This window comes from Halichoerus grypus, chromosome 4 (assembly GCF_964656455.1).
Source record: "Halichoerus grypus chromosome 4, mHalGry1.hap1.1, whole genome shotgun sequence".
Classification (NCBI taxonomy): domain Eukaryota; kingdom Metazoa; phylum Chordata; class Mammalia; order Carnivora; family Phocidae; genus Halichoerus; species Halichoerus grypus.
In genome coordinates this window covers 99,188,852-99,212,819 of record NC_135715.1, presented here as the reverse complement: position 1 = coordinate 99,212,819, position 23,968 = coordinate 99,188,852, and the positions used below count along the sequence as shown (strand labels likewise).

Sequence of the window (23,968 nt, the reverse complement as noted above, 5' to 3'; positions counted from 1 at the left end):
TTTCTCAAAGTCCTTTTTAATCTTTACTTTGCCCATCCCCACTAGTATAACACCTACATTATTCCTCTACCTCCACCAACAGTTGAATATTAGAGCATTTTTTCTTTGTTCTTTTTGAATATCTCCAAAGCCAGGGCCATAACACCCTGACACCAGCTGGTTGCCCATCACTTACTTTTGATGTCTGTTAGGTCCAAGTGTCCTTTCATCTGGTTAGAAATCTTTTTAATCACCTCTAATCGTATCCACAGTATCTGTAGCTCTAGTCTCCAGGACTTAGACTCCCCCTTGGGAGGCTCACAGTGGTCTATGAGCAGGACAGCTGCCCTGAGCTTCATGGCTCATGCGGGGATCATTCTGGCACTCTCATTACTCCTGTACATCCAAATGGTGCCCTGGCCCAGAGTAGCCAGCCAATCAATTGACACATCTCTCTAGCATCAGACCCGTTCTCTACCCACCCACCCTCCCCCCCACTTAGTACAGTGAATACCCTTTTTTTAGGGGTTGAGTTTACAACTTTTCCCTTCATAGAGTCTTTTTTGTGATGTCTATTCATGAGACACTTTTTTTTTTTTTTTAAGATTTTATTTATTTAATTGACAGACAGCGAGAGAGGGAACACAAGCAGGGGGAATGGGAGAGGGAGAAGCAGGCTTCCCGCCAAGCAGGGAGCCTGATGCGGGGCTCGATCCCATGACCCTGGGATCATGACCTGAGCCGAAGGCAGTCGCTTAACCAACTGAGCCACCCAGGCGCCCCGAGCCACTTTCTTAAGGGCTTGCACCTGACCACAGATCTGCACAAACCCCCTCCTTACATACACATACACTTCCCTTACAAAGATAAATTGTTTCTGACTAAAGATGTGAGGGTATCAGCAAAAGTGCAGATTGTGGTTCTGTTGGCACATCTCTTTGTAACTTCAGGCATTATTTTTTTTCAGGGTTTTTAAAAATTAAAGTTGCTTTTTAAATTTTATTTTTTATTAAGGTATAATTTACATATAACATTAGTTTCAGGTGGACAACATAAAGATTCGGTATTTGTCTATTATGAAATGATCACCACAGTAGTAAGTCTAGTTAACATGTGTCACCATAATAGTTATGGAATTTTTCTTCTTGTGATGAGAACTTTGAAGATGCAGTCTCTCAGCAACTATCAAATAGACAAATACAGTATTATTAACTAGTTGTCATGCTGTACATTATATCCCCTTGACTTATTTATTTTGTAACTGGAAGTTTAAACCTTTTGACTCCCTTCACCCATTTTATCCACCTACCACATCCCATCTCTGGCAACCATTAATCTGTTCCCTATATCTCTGACTTTGGTTTTCTTTTGTTTTTGTTTTTAGATTCCACATATAAGTAAGATCATATGGTATTTATCTTTCTCTGTCTGACTTCTTTCACTTGAAGGTCATCCATGTTGTCACAAATGGCAAGACTTTGTTTTTTTTTTTATGGCTGAATAATACTCTATTGTATACATGTCACATTTTCTTTATCCACTCATTTGATTGATGGACAGGGTGTTTCCATATCTTAATTATTGTAAATAACCCTGTAATTAACATAGGGACACATATGTTTATTCAAAATAGTGTTTTTGTTTTCTTCAGAAAAATACCTAAAAGTAGAATTGCTGAATCATGTGGTACTTCTGTTTTTAATTTTTTGAGGAAACTCCATACTACTTTCTGTAATGGCTGCACCTGTACACTCCTGCCAACAATGCACAAGGGTTCTCTTTCCCCAAATTTTCACAGACACTTGTTATTTCTCATTAGTAATAACCAACCTAACAGGTATGAGGTGATATTTTATTATGGTTTGATTTGCATTTCCCTAATGATCAGTGATTTTTTGTTTAAAGATTTTATTTTTGGGGCGCCTAAGTGGCTCAGATGGTTAAGCGTCTGCCTTCAGCTCAGGTCATGATCCCAGGGTCCTGGGATCGAGCCCCGCATCGGGCTCCCTGCTCAGTGGGGAGCCTGCTTCTCCCTCTGCCTCTGCCTCTCTCTCTCTCTCTGATTCTCATGAATAAATAAATAAAACATTTTAAAAAAAACAAAGATTTTATTTTTTATTTGAGAGAGAGACAGAGAGATTACAAGCAGGGGGGAGTGGCAGAGGCAGAGGGACAAGCAGACTCCCCTCTGAGCAGGGAGCCTCTCATGGGGCTCCATCCCAGGACCTAAGATCATGACCTGAGCCGAAGTCAGATGCTCAACCAACTGAGCCACCCAGGCGCCCCGATGACCAGTGATTTTGAACATCTTTTCATGGCCATCATAAATCTTTGGAAAAATGTCCATTCTGATCCTTTGTGTATTTTTTAGTTGGAACATTTGTTTTTTGCTATTGAGTTGTCTGAGTTCTTTATATATTTTGGATAGTAATCCCTTATCAGATAGATGATTTACAAAAATTTTTCCCCATTCAGTAGGTTGCCTTTTCATTTTCCTGATAGTTTCCTTTGTTGTGCAGAAGCTTTTCAATTTGATGTACTTACACTTATTCATTTGTTCTATTGTAGCCTTTGCTTTTAGTGACAAATACAAAAAATCATGAAGACCAGTGTCAAGTTGCTTATCGCTCATGTTTTCTTCTAGGGGCTTTATGATTTCAGATCTTACGTTCAAGTCTTTAATCCATTTTGAGTTATTGTTTGTCTTTGGTGTTAGATACTGATCCAGTTTTCCCAACACCCATACTGAAGAGACTGTTTTTTCCCCATTGTATATTTTTGGCTCTTTTTTGGCCTGTAATTATTCATAGTAGTCTCTTATGATCCTTTGTGTTTCTCTGGTATCAGTTATAATGTCTCGTCTTCCATTTCTTATTTATTTGAATCCTCTCATTTTTCTTCGTCCTACTAGCTACAAGTTTGCCAATTTTATCTTTTCAAAGAACCAACTCCTAGTTTGGTTATTCTTTTCTTTTGTTTTTCTGCTATTTCATTTATTTCTGCTTTAATCTTTATTATTTCCTTCCTTCTGCTAACTTTGAACTCTGTTCTTTTTCTAGTTTCTTGAGGTGTAAAGTTAGGTTGTTTGAGACTTTTCTTATCTCTCGAGGTAGGCATTTATCACTATGAACTTCCTTCTTAGAATTGCTTTAGCTGCGGGGCGCCTGGGTGGCTCAGTCGTTAAGCGTCTGCCTTCGGCTCAGGTCATGATCTCAGGGTCCTGGGATCGAGCCCCGCATCGGGCTCTCTGCTCGGCGGGAAGCCTGCTTCTCCCTCTCCCACTCCCCCTGCTTGTGTTCCCTCTCTTGCTGTCTCTCTCTCTGTCAAATAAATAAATAACACCTTTAAAAAAAAAAAAAAAAAAAAGAATTGCTTTAGCTGCATTCCATAAGTTTTGTTATGATGTGTTTCATTTGTCTTAAGGTATTTTTTAACTTGTCTTGATTTCTTTGTTGACCCATTGGTGGTTTAGTAGCTTGTTGTTTAGTCTCCACATATTTGTGAATGTTCCAGTTTTCTTCTTCTAAATGATCTCTAATTTCATACCACTGTGGTCTGAAAAGATGCTTGATATATTTTCACTCTTCTCAAATTTGTTAAGACTTGTTTCGTGTCTAAACATATGATCTATCCTGAAGAATGTTCCATGTGCTCTTGAGAAGAATGTATATTCTGTTGCTTTCCCCTCCTCACATTATTACAATATTTCTGATGACATTCTCTGTGCTGTACTTTTTCATTTCTGTGACTTACTGTATAACTGGAAGTCTGTAACTCTTAAGTCTCTTCATCTGTTTTGCCTAACTCCCACCCACTGCTCCTCTAGCAGCCACAAGTTTGTTCTCTGTATTTAAGCGTGTGTTTGGTTTCATTTTGTTTTTGTTTTTTAGAGGGAGAGAGAGCAAGTGTGCAAGTGGGGGGTGGAGAGGCAGAGGGAGAGGGAGAATCTTAAGCAGGCTCCATGCCCAACATAGAGCCCAATTCAGGGCTTGATCTCATGACCCTGAGATCATGACCTGAACCAAAACCGAGAGTCAGACACTTAACCGACTGAGCCACCCAGGTGCCCCTGTTTTGTTTTTTAGATTTCACAGTATAAGTGAGATCATTTAGTATATTTCATTTAGCATAATACTCTCTAGGTCCATCCATGTTGTCAAAATTACAAGATTTCATTCTTTTTTAATCGCTGAGTAATATTCCATTGTACATAGCACATATGGACACTTGGGTTCCTTCCATACCTTAGCTATTGTAAATAATGCTGCAATAAACATAAGGTTGCATATACCTTTTTAACTTAGTGTTTTGTTTTATTTGGGTAAATATCCAGTAGTGGAATTACTGGATTATATAGTATTTCTATTTTTAATTTTTTGAGGAAACTCCATACTGTGTTGTGTAAGTTCTTTATATATTTTGAATACTAACCTCTTATCAGATATATCATTTGCAAATATCTTTTCCTATTCAGTGGGCTGCCTGTTGTTTTATTGATGTTTTTCTTCGCTGTGCAAAAGCTTTTTGAGTTTTGGTATAGTCCCAATAGTTTATTTTTGCTTTTGTTTTCCTTGCCTGAGGAGATATAACCATATGTATGTTGCTAAGACTAATGTCCAAGACTACTGCCTATATTTTCTTTGAGGAGTTTTATGGTTTCACATCTCATATTTAGGTCTTTAATCCATTTTGAGTTTATTTTTGTGTATGGTATAAGGAAGTGGTACAGTTTTATTCTTTTCCACTTGTCCGGTTTTCCCAACACCATTTATTGAAAAGACTGTCATTTCCTCATTGAATGTTCTTTCCCCCTTTGTCATGGATTAATTGACCATATAAGGGTGGGTTTATTTTGGGGCTCACTATCCTTTTTGTTATTGTTGTTGTTGTTTTGACAGAAAGACAGCGAGAGAGGGAGCACAAGCAGGGGGAGTGGGAGAGGGAGAAGCAGGCTTCCCGCTGAGCAGGGAGCCCGATGCGGGGCTCCATCCCAGGACCCTGGGATCATGACCTGAGCCAAAGGCAGATGCTTAACGACTGAGCCGCCCAGGCACCCATCACTATCCTATTCTTTTCATCTATGCATCTATTTTTGTGCCAGTACCATACCATTTTGATTACTGTAGCTTTGTAGTATAACTTAAAATCTGGGATTGTGATACCTCCAGTTTTGTTCTTCTTTCTGAAGATTGCTTTTGCTGTTCAAGAGCTTTTGTGGTTCCATACAAATGTTAGGATTATTTGTTCTAATTCTATGAAAAAATGCTGTTGGTATTTTGATGGGGACAGCATTGAATCTGTAGATTGCTTTGGGTAGAATGGACATTTTAACAATATTCTTCCAATCCATGATCATGGAGTATCTTTCAATTTGTTTGTATCATCAGTTTCTTTCATCAATGCCTTAGAGTTTTCAGAGTATAGGCCTTTCACCTCCTTCATTAAATTTATTCCTAGGAATTTTATATTTTTGTGCAGTTGTAAATGGGATTTTCTTAGTTTCTCTCTCTGTTACTTTGTTTTTAATGTGCAGAAATGCAACATATTTCTGTATATTAAATTTGAACCCTGCAACTTTATGGAATTCATTTATTCTGATAGCTCCGTGGTGGAACCTTAAGGCTTTCTATATGAGGTGTCATGTATTCTGCAAATAGCTACAGTTTTACTTCTTATCAATTCAGATGCCTTTTCTTTCTTGATTGCTGCCACAATTAATTAAACATGATTAAACATGTTTAAACATGTTTAATGTTTAATCATATGTGAGAGTGGACATCCTTGTTATGTTCCTGATCTTAGAAGAAAAGCTTTTTTTCATGATGGAGGATGATGTTAGGTGTGGGTTTTTCATATATGGCTTTTATTATGTTGAGGTATGTTCTCTCTAAACTCACTTTGTTGAGAGTTTTTTTTAATCATGAACATTGTTGTATTTTGTCAACTGCTTTTTCTGATATCTATTGAGATAGTCATATGGTTTTTATCCTTCCTCTTGTTAATGTGATGTATCATATTGATTTGTGAATACTGAACCAACCTTGCATTTCGGGAATAAATCCCATTTGATTGTGGTGAAGCACTTAACCTATTGTTGAGTTTGCCTTATTAATGTTTGTTTATCTATGTTCATCAGGGATATTGGCCTTGTAGTTGTTTTTGTTGTTGTTGTTGTTTTGTTTTTTGGTAGTTTTTGTCTGGTTTTGGTCTCATGGGTAATGTTGGCTTCCAAGAATGAATTTGTGAGTTTTTTTTTTTTGTTTTTCCCCTCTTCTATTTTTTTGAATAGTTTAAGAAGAATAGATATTAATTCTTTTTTAAATGTTTGGTTGAATTTACCTGTGAAGCCATCTGGTCCTGAACTTTTATTTATTTGGAGTTTTTTGATTACTGATTCAATTTTGTTACTAGTATCTTGTCTGTTCAAATTTTCTATTTCTTCCTGATTCAGTTTTGGAAGATTGTATGTTTCTAGGAATTTATCTAGGTTGTTTAATTTGTTGCATATAATTTTTTATAGTATTTTCTTACAATTCTTTGTATTTCTCTGACGGCATTTTTTCTTCATTCCTGATTTTGAGTGCTCTTTTTCTCTTGATGAATCTGACCAAACGTTTATCAATTTGGTTTATCTATTCAGAGAATCAGCTCTTGGTTTTATTGATCTTTTCTACATTTTTTGTCTCTATTCCATTTATTTCTGCCCTGATCTTTAGTACTTCCTTTCTTCTAACTGGGCTTTGTTCTTCTCTTTCTAGTTCCTTTAGGTATAAGGTTAGATTAAGATTTTTCTTGTTTCTTGAGATATCCCTATATGAATGTAAACTTCCCTCTTAGAACTGCTTTTGTTGTGTCTCAAAAATTTTAGACCATTGTGTTATTTTCATTTATCTCCATGTATTTTTTTATTTCCTCTTTGATTTGTTAATCCATTGGTTATTTAGTAGCATGTTATTTAGCCTCCATGTGGTTTTGTTTTTTGTTTTTTTTTTTTTCCATTTTTTTTCCCCTGGTAGTTGATTCCTAGTTTCGTACTGTTGTGGTTGGAAAAGATACTTATTATTTCAGTGTTCTTAAATTTCTTGAGACCTGCTTTGTGGTCTAATATGTGATCTGTCTTGGAGAATGTTCTATGTGCACTTGAAAAGAATGTGTATTCTGCTGTTTGTGGATGGAGTGTTCTGTATATACCAGTTAGGTTCATCTGGCTTAATGTGTCACTGAAAGCTACTATTTCCTTGTTGATTTTCTCTCTAGAAGATCCATTGATTTGAGTGGGATGTTAAAATCCCCTAGTCTTACAGCATTACTGTCATTTTCTCCCTTTATGTCTATTAATATTTGCTTTATGTATTTAGGTGCTCCTATGATGGATGTATATTTACAATTGTTATATCTTCTTGTTCAGTTAAGTTTTTATCATTATATAATGCCCTTCTTTTTCTCGTACTCTACTCTTTGTTTTAAAATCTATTTTGTTTGATATAAATATTGCTACTCTGGCTCCGCCCCCCCAACTTCCATTTGCATGGAATATCTTTTTCCATCCCTTCACTTTCCATCTGTATGTGTCTTTAGGTCTGAAGTTAGTCTTCTGTAGGCAGTATATAGATGGGTCTTAGTTTTTTACCCAGTCACCCTTCTTTTGATGATAGCATTTAATCCATTTACATTTAAAGTAATTATTGATAGGTATGTATTTATTGCCATTTTAATTGTTTTCCAGTTGTTTTTTGTAGTTCTTCTCTGTTTCTTTCTTCTCTACTCTCTTGTTCAATAGTTTTCTTTAGTGTTATGCTTGGCTTTATTTTTTTTTTTTTATCTTTTATAGGTTTTTGATTTGTGGTTACCATTGCGTTCATATGTAACATCCTACATGCACAGCAGTCTATATTAAGTTGATGTTCGCCTAAGTTCAAACACATTGTAAAGGCCCTACATTTTTACTCCTTTGACATTTTACATATATGATGTTATATTTTACATATTTTTATCTTGTATATCCTTTGACTAGTTTTTGTAGATATAATTGATTTTACTACTTTTGTGTTTTAATCTCTATGCTGACTTTGTGATTAATCTAGTACCTTTACTATATGTTTGCTTTTACTTGTGTATTTTTTTTTCCTTTCATAATTTTCTTCTATTTATGTTTTGTATACACTTAAAGGATCCCCTTTAACATTTCTTGCTAGGCCAGTTTAGTGCTGATGAACACTTTTAACTTTTGTTTGGGGAACTCTATTTGTCCTTCTACTTTGAAGGATAGCTTTGCTGGATAGAGTATCCTTGGTTCTAAGTTTGTTTTTTTTTTGTTTTTTCCTTTCAGCACTTTGAATACATCATGAAACTCCTTGTGTCCCGCAATGTTTCTGCTGAAAAATCAGTTGATAGCCTTGTTAGGGTTTCCCTTGCATATAACTTTTCTTTTCTCTTGCTGCTTTTAAGATTCTTTTTGTCACCACTTTTTGCCTTTTTTTTTTTTTAAGATTTTTTATTTATTTATTTGAGAGAGACAGAGAGTGAGAGAGAGCATGAGAGGGGAGAGGGTCAGAGGGAGAAGCAGACTCCCTGCCGAGCAGGGAGCCCGATGTGGGACTCGATCCCGGGACCCCGGGATCATGACCTGAGCCAAAGGCAGTCGCTTAACCAACTGAGCCACCCAGGCGCCCCACTTTTTGCCATTTTAATTACTACATATCTTGGTGTGCACCTTTGATTCATCATCTTAGGGGCCCTTTGTGCCTCCTAGATCTGGTTGTCTGTTTTCTTCCCCAGAGTAGGCAAGTTTTCAGTTATTATTCCTTCAAATACGTTTTCTGCACCTTCTCTCTTCTCCTGGGATCCCTATAATGCAAATTTTATTATGCTTCATGATGTTAGAGTTTCTTAACCTATTCTCATTTTTCATTCCTTCTTCCTTTTTGCTGTTTAGCTTGGTGCTTTCCATTACCCTTTCTTCCAGGTTGCTGATACATTCTTCGGCATCCTCTAACCTGCTGTTAATTCCTTCTAGTGTATTTTTCATTTCAGTTTTATTTTTTTTTAGCTCTGACTGGTTCTTTTTATATCTTTCATCTCTTGTTGAAGTTCTCACCGAGTTCATCCATGCTCTCCAGCATATCTCAGTTTCACTTTATTGTGATTCTGTCTTGTTCTTTCATTTAGGACATATTCTTCTGTCTCATCTTCTCTAGTCTCTGTGTTTGTTTCTGTTTATTAGGTAGGTGAATTACATCTCTTGGTCTTGAAAGCAGTGGCCTTGTATAGAAGAGGTCCTGTGATGCTCTATAGTGCATCAACAGAACCAGGTCCTCTTGTTGTGGCTGAGCCACATTTGCTCTGGGCATGGTGGGTTGTAGTTGGCTTCAGCCCAGCTGGCTGCAGTAAGCCACTTCAGCTGCTATGGGCACACTGGGCAGGGTTTGCTCCACCTGCTGTTGAGAAACCCAGCTACAGCCACTATGAGCTTGCTGGTGGATGGGGGGTCAGCACTCAGCCTAGCTGTCTGCAATTAGCCTCTGCCCTACCCTACCTGTACCAAAGAGCAGGGCTTGCTTCCTATGCATCCAGCTAAGACTCCTAGATGCAAGAACTTCAGGCACACTGGTATGTAGGCTTATCTCCTCCCCTTTTCAGGGCAGGAGTCCTTTTGATACTAGCAAAGTAGATGGAGAGTGTCAGAACTGGCTTCTGCAAGTGATGGCTGTCTACGCTGGGGGAGAACAAGAAAAATGGTGCCCAGCAATACTTTTGTTCCCAGAGAACTCTCTGAAAGATCCCTGCCCCTCCAGCACAAGTTCTAAGATTAGTCAATAAATCTCCTTTATGTGCACCCCAGGTGCTTTGCACATTGCTGTTTCTATGCTATGTCTCAGGCCAATTTATTCAGCATGCTGTCTCTTTAAGGGTGGGGACTTTGCCTGTTGCCTTCTGGCTCTCCCAGAATTTAGCCCAGCTGATTTTCAAAGCCAGACATTGTGGGAATGGTCTTCTTAGTGGAGATCCTCAGGGCTAGGGTTACCCAGTGTGGGGTCTGATCCCTTCACTCCTCTGTACTTGTGATTTCTCTCCCACTTGTAGTTATTTTTTCTAGGGGTTCACTTCTCAACTGAATCTCTGTCCCTCCTATCCTCATCCATGTGGCCTTTTCTCCGTGATGAGTTATGGAATATCTGTTCTGTCAATTTTCAAGTCATTTTCAGTTAGTTGCATAGATATAGTTATTGCCTGGGTATGGCTGTGGAACGAGATGAGCCCAGGGTCCTCCTACTGTGCCATCTTCTCTATCTGCCCTGTTGCTTTTTCATGGGCTTAACATATACAGAACATTCCATCTAGTTCAGTGTTCTTTAAGATCGAGGTTTCCTTGTTGATTTTCTGTCTTGATGATCTGTTAATGTAAAAGGGATATTAAGGTCCCCAAGTATTGCACTGCTATTTCTCCCTTAGGTCTATCAATATTTGTTTTATATATTTAGGTGCTTCTATGTTGGTACATAAATATTTACAAATGTTCTATCCTCTTGCTGGATTGACCCCTTTATGTAATGCCGTACTTTGTCTCTTATTACAGTCTTTGTTTTAAAGGCTATGTTGTCCAAGTATAGCTCTCCCAGCTTTCTTTTGGTTTCCATTTGCATGGAATATCTGCAATTAGTCTTTTTATAAGCAGTGTATAGATGGGTCTTGTTTTGTTGGTGGTGGTGGTATTTAATCCAGCCACACTACATCTTTTGACTGGAGAATTTAGTATTTGTATTTAAAATAATTGTTTAGAGTTATGTACTTACTGCTATTTTGTTAATTGTTTTCTGGCTGTTTGGTAGTTTCTCTGTTCCTTCTTTGGCTTTCTTCCTTTGTCACTTGATGACCTTGTTTAGTGGTATGTTTAGATTCCTTTCTCTTCTCTTGTGTATCTATTTATAGTTTTTGCTATGTTGTTACCTTAAGGCTTACATATAACAACTTATGTCTACAATAGTCTATTGTAAGTTAATATGCTTAAATGCATTCAGAAGCTCTACATATTTATTTTGTCCCCATTTTGTTTTTCTTGTCACATTTGGTTTTTTTAATCTGGTGTAACCCTTAACTAATTATAGTAGTTATTTTTACTAGCTTTATGAGTAATTAATCCACTACCTTTCCTATATATTTATCTTTACCAGTGAGATTTATAGCTTACATGTGTTTTGCCACTAATTAACATCCTTTCTTTTCAGCCTCTCCTTTTGTTTAAATTGACATTTTAATTATGTGTCTTTGTGTGTGTCTCTTTGGGGTCACTTTATTTGGAACTCTCTGGGCTTCCTGGATATTGTTTTCCTTCCCCAGGTTAGGGAAGTTTTTGGACATTATTTTTTCAAGGAAGTTTTCTGTCCCTGTCTTGTCCTTCTGGGTCTCCTATAAATGAGAATGTTAGCCAATAAATGTGGTCTCGTAAGTCCCTTAAACTACTTACAGTTTACATTTTTCTTTTTGCTGCTCTGATAGAGTGAGTTTCTCTGCCCTGTCTTTGGGTTCGCTGATGCTTTCTTCTGCTTCTTCTAGTCTATTGTTGAACTCCTCTGCTGTTATTTTCAGTTCAGTTACTGCATTCTTCAGCTCTGTGACTACTTGATATTTATATTATCTCTTTGTTGATGTTCTCACCGTGTTTACCCATTCTTCTCCCAGTTTGGTGAGCATCTTTATGACCATTACTTTTAACTCTGTGCAGTTAATTACTTATGTCTGGTTCTGTAAGATTCTTTCTGAAGCTTTATCTTGGTCTTTCATTTGGAACATATTCCACTGTTTTGTTTGCTTCACTCTTCTCTGTGTTTCTACAAGCAGCCTGTTTTCATTTTAATAGTTCCCACTAGTTGAGGATGTGCCAAGACAGGTCAGTGTCCCCAGAGAGAGGATCTCAGCACCTAGATTCAGGCTGAGTGGAAGCCAGCCCTGGAGGCACCAGCTTTAAAGAATGGACATCTGTATAGTCCTGTGGAACCACAAGCATAAGCTCCATTTGCCACCAGAACAGGTGATCTGGAAGTGTCCCCTGGGCAGCAGTCACAAAAATCAGGGCTCCCTTTGTGCATTAATTATCTAACCTCCCTCATCACCACTCCTTAGCCCTTCAGAGTTAGGCTTAAAAATAAATCCTCAGCCATGTCACTAAGTAAAAATGCAAACTGTAGAACAGCATCTAGGATGTTATACCATTAACAAATCTATGTGTGTACACACACACACTATTTTTCCATGGGCACATATGTAAATGTATAGAAACAGGCCTGGAAGGAGGCCTTCCAAACTGGTAAGAAAGCTAACCTTTATGGGAGGGACCTAGTCAGGTGACATTTTCACCTTATTTCACTGTTTTTTTACAGTGAAAAATATATTAAGTATTCTTAATTTTTAAAATTCACTTAAAGGAAGAAAGTTGATTGAAGTTAAACTAGCAAATGACAATAAAAGTTCCTAAAACGGAAATGGATAGAAAATGTAGGGACTATGAGAAATCTATAAATGGGCAATGCCTGGCAGCAGGTTTCTTACAAATCAAACAGTGCCTCACACACACACACCGTGTCTGTGGACCTTATCTTACCCAAGCAGCTACTGTCTACAGTGTTAAAAGACTGTTAGAAAATCCATCCTTTCAAATGTGTAGTTATGGAACAAAAATGGCTTAAAATCGTTATGTTTTAAAGTATTTCTTTACCTCCCACTTGGAAGTTTTAGGTTGCTCAATTCTTTACTATTTCTCCATAACCCAATTCATAAGGGGGAGGAATGTGCAAACCAAAGCACTGCCTGCAAACACACACCTCTGCAGGGAGTCAGAGTACGCTATGTTAGAGCCCTCAGCGGTGCAGGGTAGCACACAAGCTAAAGCCATTCACGTCCAGCTTTAGAGGACATATTTCTCTCCACTGCCCCCCCCTCCCCCCACACACAAATTTTTTTACAGTTTACTGGTGGGCTGCTTGGTTATATATACTAGTAAGGATTTGACAGAATGGAGCCAGAATTTAAGTTCAAATCCCAGCTCCTCTATTTCCCAGGAGTGTGACCTCGGGTAAGTTCTTAAACTTCTCTTGCTCTTAATGCTCCCTATCTGTGAAATGGGGACCTCCCTTGTAGGGTTGAACTAGTACACTACAGCCCTCTGTAGAGTGCCTGGCCTACAGGTAAGCACTTAAATGAAGATAGCTATTATTTGAATTGAATAAGGTTCCAGCTCTAAGAACTTAAATGATTATTCAAGATAATCTTCTTTGATGATGTGCTACACAGTATGTTAATAAATGGAGGCTGTGTGCTGCTAAGTAGGCAGATGGCCATATATTCTGAGGGCAAAGCTTGTTTCCTGGAATAAGCTGGGTACACTGTCAACATCAGGCCACCCCCTCACTAAGATGTAGGGAACCTTGAAACCTCAGAAAAATCAGGGTCCCTTCAGTAGGGATCTTATTCTCATGGGCATTAGTTCTTCAAGGAATTCTAGGATTTAATACACTCATAGGTGAGAGCCATCATATAGTATCATTCTCCGTGGCATGAGAGAGCTACAGCAATAAAAAAGTAAAAAGTTCTGTGTAAATTTTTTTAAAGTGAACTTTGATTTTAATAGCTCTTTGCAACAACTTGTGAGAAATAATGGAGCTATATGGTGAAGAAGTCCTCTTCCTTATATATTTTGGCAGAGGAGGGGTGGGTGCTCACTGAAACAACCCAAAGTACCTTCCTGCCCCCCCCCCCCCAAGTACCTGGGCTGTGGGAGGAGTAAGGATGAGCTATCCTTTAGCCAACAGCAGCTAACCCAAGTCCATGGGTTTGTGTTGCAGGCATCATGTACCGCAAGTCGTGTGCATCATCGGCAGCCTGCCTCATCGCCTCGGCCGGGTACCAATCCTTCTGCTCCCCTGGGAAACTGAACTCAGTGTGCATCAGCTGCTGTAACACCCCTCTTTGCAACGGGCCCCGGCCCAAGAAACGGAGCAGTTCTGCCTTGGCCCTTCGGCCTGGGCTCCGCACCACCATCCTGCTCCTCCAGTTAGCCCTCCTCTTGGCTCACTGCTGAAGTTGAAGGAGATGATGCTCACCCTTCCTGCATTGTTCTTCCAGCCCTTCACTCCCTCTGCTCCCCAAGCTTCTCCTGGGTGTCCTTTTATTCTGGGTGGGGAGGGGAGTGTGTCCTCTTTCTTTCAGTTCCTTTGCCAATGCAAGAGCTCAGTGTAAAACATTTTTTGTAAGCTCTGAATAAATTCAGTCTGAATTTTCAGTGTGTACTTGAAGGGGTGAGCAAAAGTCTCTCTCCCCAGAGTCACGGTCCGGCTGGCAGAATCCACCCTTAGAAGGTGCATAGGTGGGCATCCATTTTTTTTCCAAGGCCCCTAGTTTCCATGCCTGTCCCTCATAGGGGCAGTTTGGCACTGCTGAGTCAGGATATGTTGTTTTGTGGGGGGCGGGGGTGGCAGCCGGTTAGCCCTCAAGGCTTCCATACTTGACATTCACACCTCATGCTCCTGTAAACCATTCCCTGCGGCAGAGGTGGGTGGTTTCATCGCTGAGTTGGGCTCTAGTGACTCGAGACTCAATTGCTGGGGCTTAGACTCGGGCTTGGCCTTGCTCTGGAAAGTGCTCAAGAAAACCTTGTCAGTTCTTGCCGAGGAACGGGAAGCCATGAAGATCAGGGGGCGGCGCGCCGAGCGGGTGCTGGCGGCAGCGGAGGTGACGCGGGCGCCCAGGTGCTTGCTGTGGTTGGCGTGGGGCAGCGTCAGGTGGCAGCGGAGCACCTGGCCGAACACCCTGCGGAACTGCTGCGAGGACACGTTGTACAGGAGCGGATTGATGACGGAGCTCAGGTAGAAGAAGGTGTCAGAGAAGGGGAGGAGGATCATGTACGCCCGGAAGTAGGTCTTGGTCCAGTCGTGCTTGGGTTTGGCTGCCATCATAATCCTCCGCACCTGGTTAGGCATCCAGCAGACAGCCAAGGTCACGACAATCAGCCCTGAGCAGGCGAGAGGAGAGACAAACAGCATGAGAACAATAATGCAAGAAACAAAATATTGAGCTCCCCAGTTCTGTGCTTACTGGCCAGGAAATGGTACCAATTTTTCCGTGTTGTGCTTGACAGCTTCTCTTGCTGCTAGCAAAAAGGAATTTCACAGTGTTTTAAGGCCAGGGAAGTGGACTATGTTAAAGACCATTAAATGCTTTAGACAATTGTTTGTACCTGTTGTTAGCTCTTAATTTAAAAAAAAAGTTTTCATTGTTGGGTAACCAGGAAGCATATTAGAGAGTCTGGTAATCTAGTTTTGTCTTTTTGTTTTAAGGAAATAGATGTATACACTCTGTAAAAGCAGGTAAAACAATATTTGTATTTTAAAGAATGTCCACATAAAGACCCAGTGATATTTTCAAGACAAATGGAAATGGTGTCCCTTGTCACAAGAAGCATAGTCACACTGATGATTGTGAATTCATTTTCAAGGGACAAAAAATCGGGAAGAGCCAGTCACTGAGAATGTTTCTTGGACATGTATTTACTAGGTGTGTACACCCATAATTCTAATACTTGTTTCTGCAACAGCACTTCCGTTCATTTTCAAATATTTTTAGTTGTATCATCTCTTCCACCTTCATGGTGGGGAAAAGACAGTTACCCTCACATAATGGAAAATATAAAACTTCAAGTTTAGCCAGGAGCATGCTCGTTGCCTTTGTGGCACTGAGCTATACAGCAGCCTCCAAAACGATCAGGCCCTGGAGGGACACTGCTCTGACCCATAAGCAGATCACAAGTGGACTGAATGGACATGTTTGCATTCCCACGTATTTGCATTTCAACTTACACACTCATCTCTGTTTCTGTGACCTCTGACAGAGGAAAGGAACATTTACCTGCAGTGACCAAAAAACAAACACATTCCAAAAAAAGGAAGATCAAGAATCTACAGAGCATTTGCTCTCTTCGCTCTGGAGCCAAGACACCAGAATGTAAGTTCCTGTGTGGGGAGCTGGTATCTTAAAGCTGTGCTTTGAATTTTTAGCAATGCTTCCTCCGTCTCCTAAATCTGATTATCATAGTAAGGAAGATTCATTCACATTTTGAAACTTTGTATTTTCTAGGAAACCACAGGGAAGCGATGGTTGGCAATAATCCCTGTCTGCCTCTGATCCATGATAAACATTTCATTCATAAATGCTCCAGGAAAACCAGCCCCGTTTGCACCTCCGGGGTTGGCCCTCTCACACACACTCACCTGAGCATGCCTTACCTGGTGACTGAGTGGCCCTAGGTATGTTCTTTACCACTGCAATAGCCCAGTTCCCTCAACAAATCCTCCACAAATCCCGGCTGTCAGCAAAGGCAGCCCTGGAAGCTCCTCTCCCTTGATAATTTCCAAGGGTTTCTCTTGTCAAACCTCAGCCCAAGCTTAAAACACACATCAATTTGCTTATTTCTTTCCTTTGAGTTTGCTTCCCTGAGAACACTCGGTGAATCTAAAAATAAAATGAGCAAAGTAACATTGATCTGATGAAAAGGCCAAAAAAAAAAAAAAATCACCTTAAGTCAAGAGTATCGTCTGAATCACCTAGTTAAAGCTGGTGGTTGGAAAGAAAAATCAACATTTCTCTGTGTTTAAAAAAAAAAATACTTGCATAGGAAATCAGGAGCCTTTTTCCCACCGCTTCGAGAAGCACGGACCCTTCCAGCCACGTGTGCTGTTCCAAGTGGGTCCGTAAGTGATTTCTCCTTGTTTTTATCAGAAGCAGTTCTGACTGGAAGGTTCATCTCATTAACTGAAAGAACTAGGAAGCTTCTCCTACCTAGGGAAGCTACATGTCTTCATCAAGGCTTAAGTTCTTTTCTCTCCTCTGCCACTATATTTCAGACAAGTACAACCATCTTCATCTGAAGACTTAGTTCCCAGAACAAGGAAATCGAGCACAGGGTTTCAGATGTGTGCTCTGCTACACTGTGGGAGGTGGTCCTTCAGGCAGCAAGAATCTAGGAAGGCGATGAGAACCTACTTGTACTTACTCGGGTTGAACATAGCACAGCTTTTCAAGCCCCTGGAAGAAAAGCAGTGAGAAAAGGGGCCGGGTTTGAGGGGGGCAAGTTACAAAGTTGTTGTTCTTCTGTCCTGGCTTTGGCCCTGTTCTACTGAGCTCCTGGTTGCATGACCCTTCTTGTTACCTTCACCCGCTTTGCTGGTATCAGTTGTCCTTGACTGACCTTCCCATCAAAAGAAGCAGTTCAGTAAAAAGCACGACCAAGTATCTTAGGGATGAGGCAAGGGACATGAGCAAAGAGTTGTGGCCTGATTTGCAGTTTTAGTCAGGAGAAAATTTTGGCTCTGAAATCCAAGTGAGCTAGAGTCAATAAGTGGGAGGTGCCTTATTCTGAACAAGTTGCCAAAAATAGGGAACCAGACCCAAGATTCTCCAGTGATAAGGAAAGGGGAAATCTTGGCTTTCTGGGTGTATAGTAGCAAGGTAGAAGGCAAATACGAACTTGGAGAACAAGAAAGACAAGGAGCTGAGTTAGAAATCCACAGGGATTAAGTAAAAATGCAAACCAGGGATTAAGTAATGATGAGGCATCAGAGGGGCGCCTGGGTGGCTCAGTCAGTTAAGCATCTTCCTGCGGCTCAGGTCATGATCCTGGGGTTCTGGGATGGAGCCCCAAGTCGGGCTCCCTGCTCAGATGGGAGTCTGCTTCTTCCTCTCCCTCTGCCCCTCCCCCTGCTCATGCGCTCGTGCTTTCAGAATCTTAAAAAAAATAAGAGTAGGCATCAGAAAAATCTTGACATATAACCAAGAATAATGTAAACTATTGAGTCTTCCCTACGTCAGTCTCTGTGCTAAGCACTCTGTGCTTCTTTCCTATGCATTTGTCACTTCTGAAAATAACCTGGTGAGATCAAAGCTGTTACTATCTTCATTTTACAGAGGAGGAAGCTGAGTCTCAGGTTAGTTGCCCACATCCTGCACCTAGGACACGTGCTTGCCAGACTCCAAAATCCTTTATACATTTACTATTTTTTCTGAAAGACACATGATTTCTCATTTTCTTCTGTTTGAAAAATACAGGAAACACAAGTAAACATGAGCCATAATTCCACCCTGGGAAATGGATATAAAGTAGCACTGACCACTAGAAATATAAGCCACCCAGGTGGCTTTAAATCTTGAATAGTCACATTCAAAAAGTAGAAAAACAGGGTATCAATTTTAATGTTTCTTAACTGAATCTACCCCAAATATTATCTCACATGCAATGTCAACATGCAATCAATCTAAAATTGAGAGCTTTAACATTTTTTTCATACTTCGAGGCTTTTATTCTTACAATATATTTCAGTTGGTTACCAACCACACCTGGCTAGTGTCTGTGGCACAAGTTCAAGTACCCCTCCCCACAGGACTTCTGATTGTCTCCTCCTCCCATTCTCCCACCTGCCCCTTCCCAGCCACATACCTGGAGAGTCCTGTCCAACCAAGGAACCCCCACCCTGCCTGTGTTTTTCTTCCTAAGATTCTGATGTGATTATCATATGGTTTCACTCATATGTGGAATATAAGGAATAGGGCAGAGGACCACAGGGGAAGGGAGGGAAAGCTGAGTGGAAAGAAATCCGAGAGGGAGACAAACCATGAGAGACTCTGGACTCCGGGAAACAAACTGAGGGTTACAGAGGGGAGGGGGTGGGGGGAGGGGGTAACTGGGTGATGGGCATTAAGGAGGGCATGTGATGTGATGAGCACTGGGTGTTATACGCAACTAATGAATCGTTGAACATCAAAAACTAATGATGTACTATATGTTGGCTAACTGAACATAAAAAAATTAAATTAAAAAAATAAATTCTGATGCAGTCAAGTTGACCCTGATCACATATCTGAGTATGCATTCTCAGCCTAGGGTAGAGCAGGTCTAGCCCATCTTTTCAGACGAAAAGCCTTCCGTCTGAGGGGACTACCAGTTACTACAGCCTAAATAAGTCTCGCAGCACAAAATGATATTTTGCTTTTCTCATTCTAAACCTTGCCTAGGCATTTTGGAATAACAGATTGTGCCAAATACCTGGCAGGGCTGTTGGAATATACTTCTCCCACCGCAACAAGAGATTGGGGGAAAATGGTTTGTGTCTTTCCTTCTGTGCTTTGAGAGAGAATTTTGTTCTAGGAAAATGCAGCATTAGGCATACAAGTACCCCTATTGTTGGATGTGAAGTGTGCATCCATGGGGCATGTAATAGAGGTCAGCCTCTGGTGGGAAGCTGGGGGTGGGGGGGGGAACCCAACCGGCCCCCTTATAAAATTTGTCATTTTACAATGACAGGTAATTGCTCACTTTTACATTTGAAAAAAAAAAATGCATTATTTTAGAGGACATTGAGAATAACAATTATGTCCAAAGATAACTTTTTATTGGGCTGTTTTTAACTGGTCCAGCTCTTGTCCTAGCTACTGTAGCTGAGACGAAGCTTTAAAATCTTATTCAGGCCTTAATAGAGTTTAATAAAGATTTGATGAAATTTATGTTTGGCTGCAATCAGTTTGGACTTACATTTGGAAAAATCTATAATGCTTTGGTCTGTATGGTATCATGTGTAGCCCGCCGTTAAATAACTCTACTGTGAGCTTGAATGAAGATCAGTGAACTGAACCCAGTCATGTTAAGAAGGTAAACTATTTTAACTGCATTATTGATAGATTTGTACTATATTCCAGACAGCCTTGTGCTCTGGGTTAAGAAATACCCTCACAGCTTATCTGTTTTTCCACATAAAGTACTTCCATTTTTCCTCCTTGATCACTACCCTAAAATGACAGTCACCATTAGACGAGGACACAGATTTATTCTCGGTGGAGTAATGTTGTTTAAAAAACAGAAATAATACCGATGTCCAACAACATCTCACAAGAAAGGCTGACATTTCAATAGCATCTGAGTCAGCCTGCCTGGTTTAATCTGTGGAAGACGAGAAATTATACCACCTGGGACATGGCGACGTTCATGCAACTGACTCTGGGCTCTCTTTTCTCCCCTCTAGTCTTTCAAGTGAAGGTAGCTCTTCATGCGCTCCCCGGAATTCATCTTAGAGTCCCCAAAGAATGGCAAAGCAGGTCTCCCTTTGGAGACCAGGTGCAGAACCCCTTTGTCTCACAAATGATGGAACTGAGGCTAAGTGATTCACCCAAGATCTCCAAGGGCACGGTGGCAGCAGTCCCCCTACTTTGCCTTACTGCTCAGAACATGGGCTTCTACCCGAGACTGACGAGCAAGCCTGTCATCCTAGTTAATTGTAGTTTTCTATGCTCCGGTTTTAGGCTCAAATGCTGACCATCCACAGCATGGAATGCAATGCGAGGCAAGTCAGTCTCAGACCCCAGCTGAAGTCAGCACCACACCTGTTCTAGACACGGTCTGGATTCAGTTTTAGAACCAGGCTCCTCAGAAAAATAGGCACACAACAAAGCCCTGGAGCACATGTGCCCCCCCCCCCGCCCCAAAGGAAGGTGAAATGCAGCCACAGGGAGCTGGAGCATGTTTGGAAAACAAGATATGAATCCAGGTCATGACCTGGTGACCCAGCTGATAAAGGACTCCATCTATCCATCAGTCTGTCCATCTTACATAGGTACCTGCTAGAAAAGAATACTTAGTCTGTACTCAGCCGAAAAGATCTGGAAATTACATCTTTCTCCAGCAAAGGTAGTTTGTGTGATTTTAAAGGAATCCCACAGATTTGCTTTTCCACCTGGCATTGGGAATTCCATTTTACTGAATCGTTGAAGCCTCGGGGGCATGATGATTTCAGTTCTCTGTGGTTAGCATAGCTAACCTCTTTCTGCCCAGAGAGTCAAGTTCTCTCTAACCCAACCTCAGTGAGTAGGAGTTAGATATCTCCCCTACCACTACCCCCAACCAATTTAGGTTCTCTGGACTTTACTCACCCAGCAACCATCTCCTGATTGGCCGAGGTCTGTGACGGACCCTGTCCTAGTCACTAATGATAAAAAGCTGAGGAGGGCGAGGCAGGCACAGCTGGGTGACTGCTAGCAAAGGGCCATGAGAGCCATCTGGCCACAGTTTTATGGCAGCCAAGAGCTGGTTGACCCTCCCAATGGGGGGTGAATGCTCAGAAAATTAAAGGAGAGCAAGAGTTAGCCTGGAAAAGGGCACCCAGGCAAAGACACAGCATGAGCAGGGGATGGGGGAATCCAATAGCAGCTCATTCTAAGAGCTGCCAGCCTCAGTACGGCCGGGGCCAGAACCAGAACGAAGGGGTGGGTGGAGACAGTGGGAAATGAGGCCCATTAGAGAACACTCCATCAGGTTTTGTGGACAATAAATTAACCAGCATATAGTAGGGTGAGGAACAGCTGCTTGTCAAGTGACATTTAAATAGCAATTGTCAGTGGAAAGTAAGCATATGGTTAGTTGAATGAAAAGCCAGAAAAAGACAAATACATCCAATAAAAGGTTTTAGCACTTTCTCAGTTTATATCTTTGTGTTTGCCAATCTGCTTCTGCCAGCCAGTTGAGACATTGATCTCCCTGACTTTGCCCCATCCAAGGAGCCCAAATCAGCACTAACCTTGGTTCGGTCTCTAATCTCTGAGACAGTGGTTCTCAAAGCAGGGTTCCTGGAACAGCGGCATCAGCACCTCTCAGGAACTTGTTAGAAATACCCATTTTAGGCCCCAACCCAGACCTACTGAGGCAGAGACACTGGGAGCAGAGCCCAGCAGTCTGGAATTACCAAGCCCACCCACTGATTCTGATGCTTACTCAAATTTGAGAACTAGTCTAAGATAAGCCCAAGTTGAGGGGGAGCCTGCATCATCAGGCGTTTGTGGCCCTGTCACTGTCACATTGGTCACATTTTGAAGGGTCCCATTTGCCTGAGTGACTGCAGATGGAGCTGACAGTAACTGAGAACCCCTCTCTCATTCCTGAGCACTGCCCTTGCCTTGGTCCTATCCCCTCCCTTTCTTCTCTCTCTCTGCCCTTTCTCCTTTCTCCCTTCCATCTCTTCCCAAGGTCCCCATAAACGGGCTGTAGACAGCCCTTGCTTAGGCTGCCCACACACGCACCTTTCTCCCTCTCCGTGACTTTCTTGGCTGTCTTTGAGAAGGTGACTGCATCAGGAGCAGGCAAGCTCCTCACAGCTAACGGGTGCCTTCCTGGAAGGGTGGTCACCACGCATTGCTAGGTTTGCCCAAGGAGAGCAGAGAGGGTTTGGAAGCAAGCAGGTGTGATGTGAGGGACCCGGATGTTGGCTGAGCACTGGACACACCCCCACTGAGATCCCACTCCACGTCCCGTGCTCTCGGACGCTGCCAGGGCATGCCTGGATACCCTGAGCTCACTTTTCCAGTGACCCATGGGCTTAGTGACTTTGGTATAAACCCATCTGCCTTCTTGTCCTCTTTCCCATTGAGAAATGTTGTTTAGGAGAAGACAGAAGAGCAGGGGGAATTTGTTTTCAGAGCAGGACACAGGCCACAACTTTAAAATGATGTAAAGGCCACACATGGCCGCTTCTGTCCACAAAGATGGATGGTTTGATGTCCCGTCTTTGTCCCAGCTATTTGATGGAGGCTAGGATAGGACTCTGCACCCGGTGTGGCTCCATTCACCACGCTGAGGCCAGAGACCCTGATTCCAAAATGGCCTGCAATTTGCCAAGCATTACATCCATCACATTCTGCTCTACAAACTTCAGGACAAGAGGACCAACTATAAATCGCTATAATTGCAAATATATATTTCTAAAACAAGCCCTCCTGTCTGGGAGCTGTAGGACAGCCACATGCACTCAAAGTAAGCAGCATTTAGGATCAGCGTTATGGTTTAGTGCCTCTGTTCCTCTATGAATACATGCTAAATGATTAACTGCAATCCACTGAATAAATATTTTTCTATATGGATCTCAACTGTACGCAGCTGTGTGGCTTTCTATGCAAATAGTCTGTCCTGAATCCACGGATAGTTAGGTCCCCATGTGTGGTAGAGCTACAAAGCCCAAAGGTGTTCCTCAGCAAGAAACGCTTCCTCCCTCGAAACACCCAGCACAGGATGGGTTGTGATAACGAGGGCCACGATGCCCTCTAAGCCTGCTGGGGGTAGCTGCTGACTGTAGGATGGCCAGGGCCCCCTCCAGGGGACCAACTCATCCCACCCTCCCACCGACCATGCCACATACAAACACTCATCACTTTTTATGGCTGAAAGCCTGCAGTTTTAATGGAATATAGTTTCTTGCAAATGGTAGAGAATCAAAGCCTCAGAACGCCAGCACTGGAAAAACAAACAAAAAAAGCAAAACAAAACAAAACAAAACAAAAAAAAACAACAGAAGAGCTGAGTCTACTGGTAAACCAGGAGAATCCCCAGAGAAGTGGGATGAGGAGCCCAAATTTACACAACCCAGGAGTCCCAACACAGGGCCTCCCTGTCTGGTGGTGTCTGCACTGGCCATGAGCTCCCCTCAGAACCCAGGGAAACCACGCAAACCTTGGATAAAGCCACACTCAGCCAGGTGCTCAGCAGAGGCAACATGGGCATTCTGGGAGTGTGGAGACAAGTGGATGTGCCTGCAGATCTCCCCCTGCCTCTTTCTTTCCAAGGTCCCTGCTTGTGCCCCCTCTGTGCAGTAAGACAGAGACCCTGGGAGAACCGATGCTGAGTGCCTATGACTGAGGCAGGCCAGGCCCAGGTTGGGTGAGCACCCCTCAGTCTGTCCTCCCAAGACTCTGCACATGTCTGGACCCAGACCACATCTTTCTCCCCTCTGCTCTTCCTTCTCTTCAGTCCCTTCCTCCCACCCCTCTCCTCCTGACTGCCCATGCTTTGCCCAGTTCTTATTCTACAAGTTTCTGTGGTCACTGCCTCCAGGAAGCCTTCCTGACTCCACAAAGCTATAAATCAAGTTTCCTACTACAAGTTCACTAGCACCTTTTACTCCTGTCCCTG

The 23,968-nt window shown here is 41.7% G+C and overlaps 2 protein-coding genes across 4 annotated transcripts in view; one reads left to right on the top strand and one right to left on the bottom strand.

The window, feature by feature from the left end:
* Window positions 1–14,248, top strand: part of LYPD1 (LY6/PLAUR domain containing 1) — a 44,540-nt gene extending 30,292 nt beyond the window's left edge. For all 3 annotated transcript variants that reach the window (XM_036079091.2, XM_036079093.2, XM_036079092.2), the window contains one exon: window positions 13,818–14,248. In XM_036079091.2, the coding sequence (XP_035934984.1) occupies window positions 13,818–14,053 (236 nt within the window). In that variant the 3' untranslated portion in view covers window positions 14,054–14,248. The remainder of the gene's footprint in view (window positions 1–13,817) is intronic.
* Window positions 14,069–23,968, bottom strand: part of GPR39 (G protein-coupled receptor 39) — a 191,976-nt gene continuing 182,076 nt past the window's right edge. Inside the window, exon 3 of the mRNA XM_078070702.1 lies at window positions 14,069–14,983. Within this exon, the coding sequence (XP_077926828.1) occupies window positions 14,484–14,983 (500 nt within the window). The 3' untranslated portion in view covers window positions 14,069–14,483. The remainder of the gene's footprint in view (window positions 14,984–23,968) is intronic.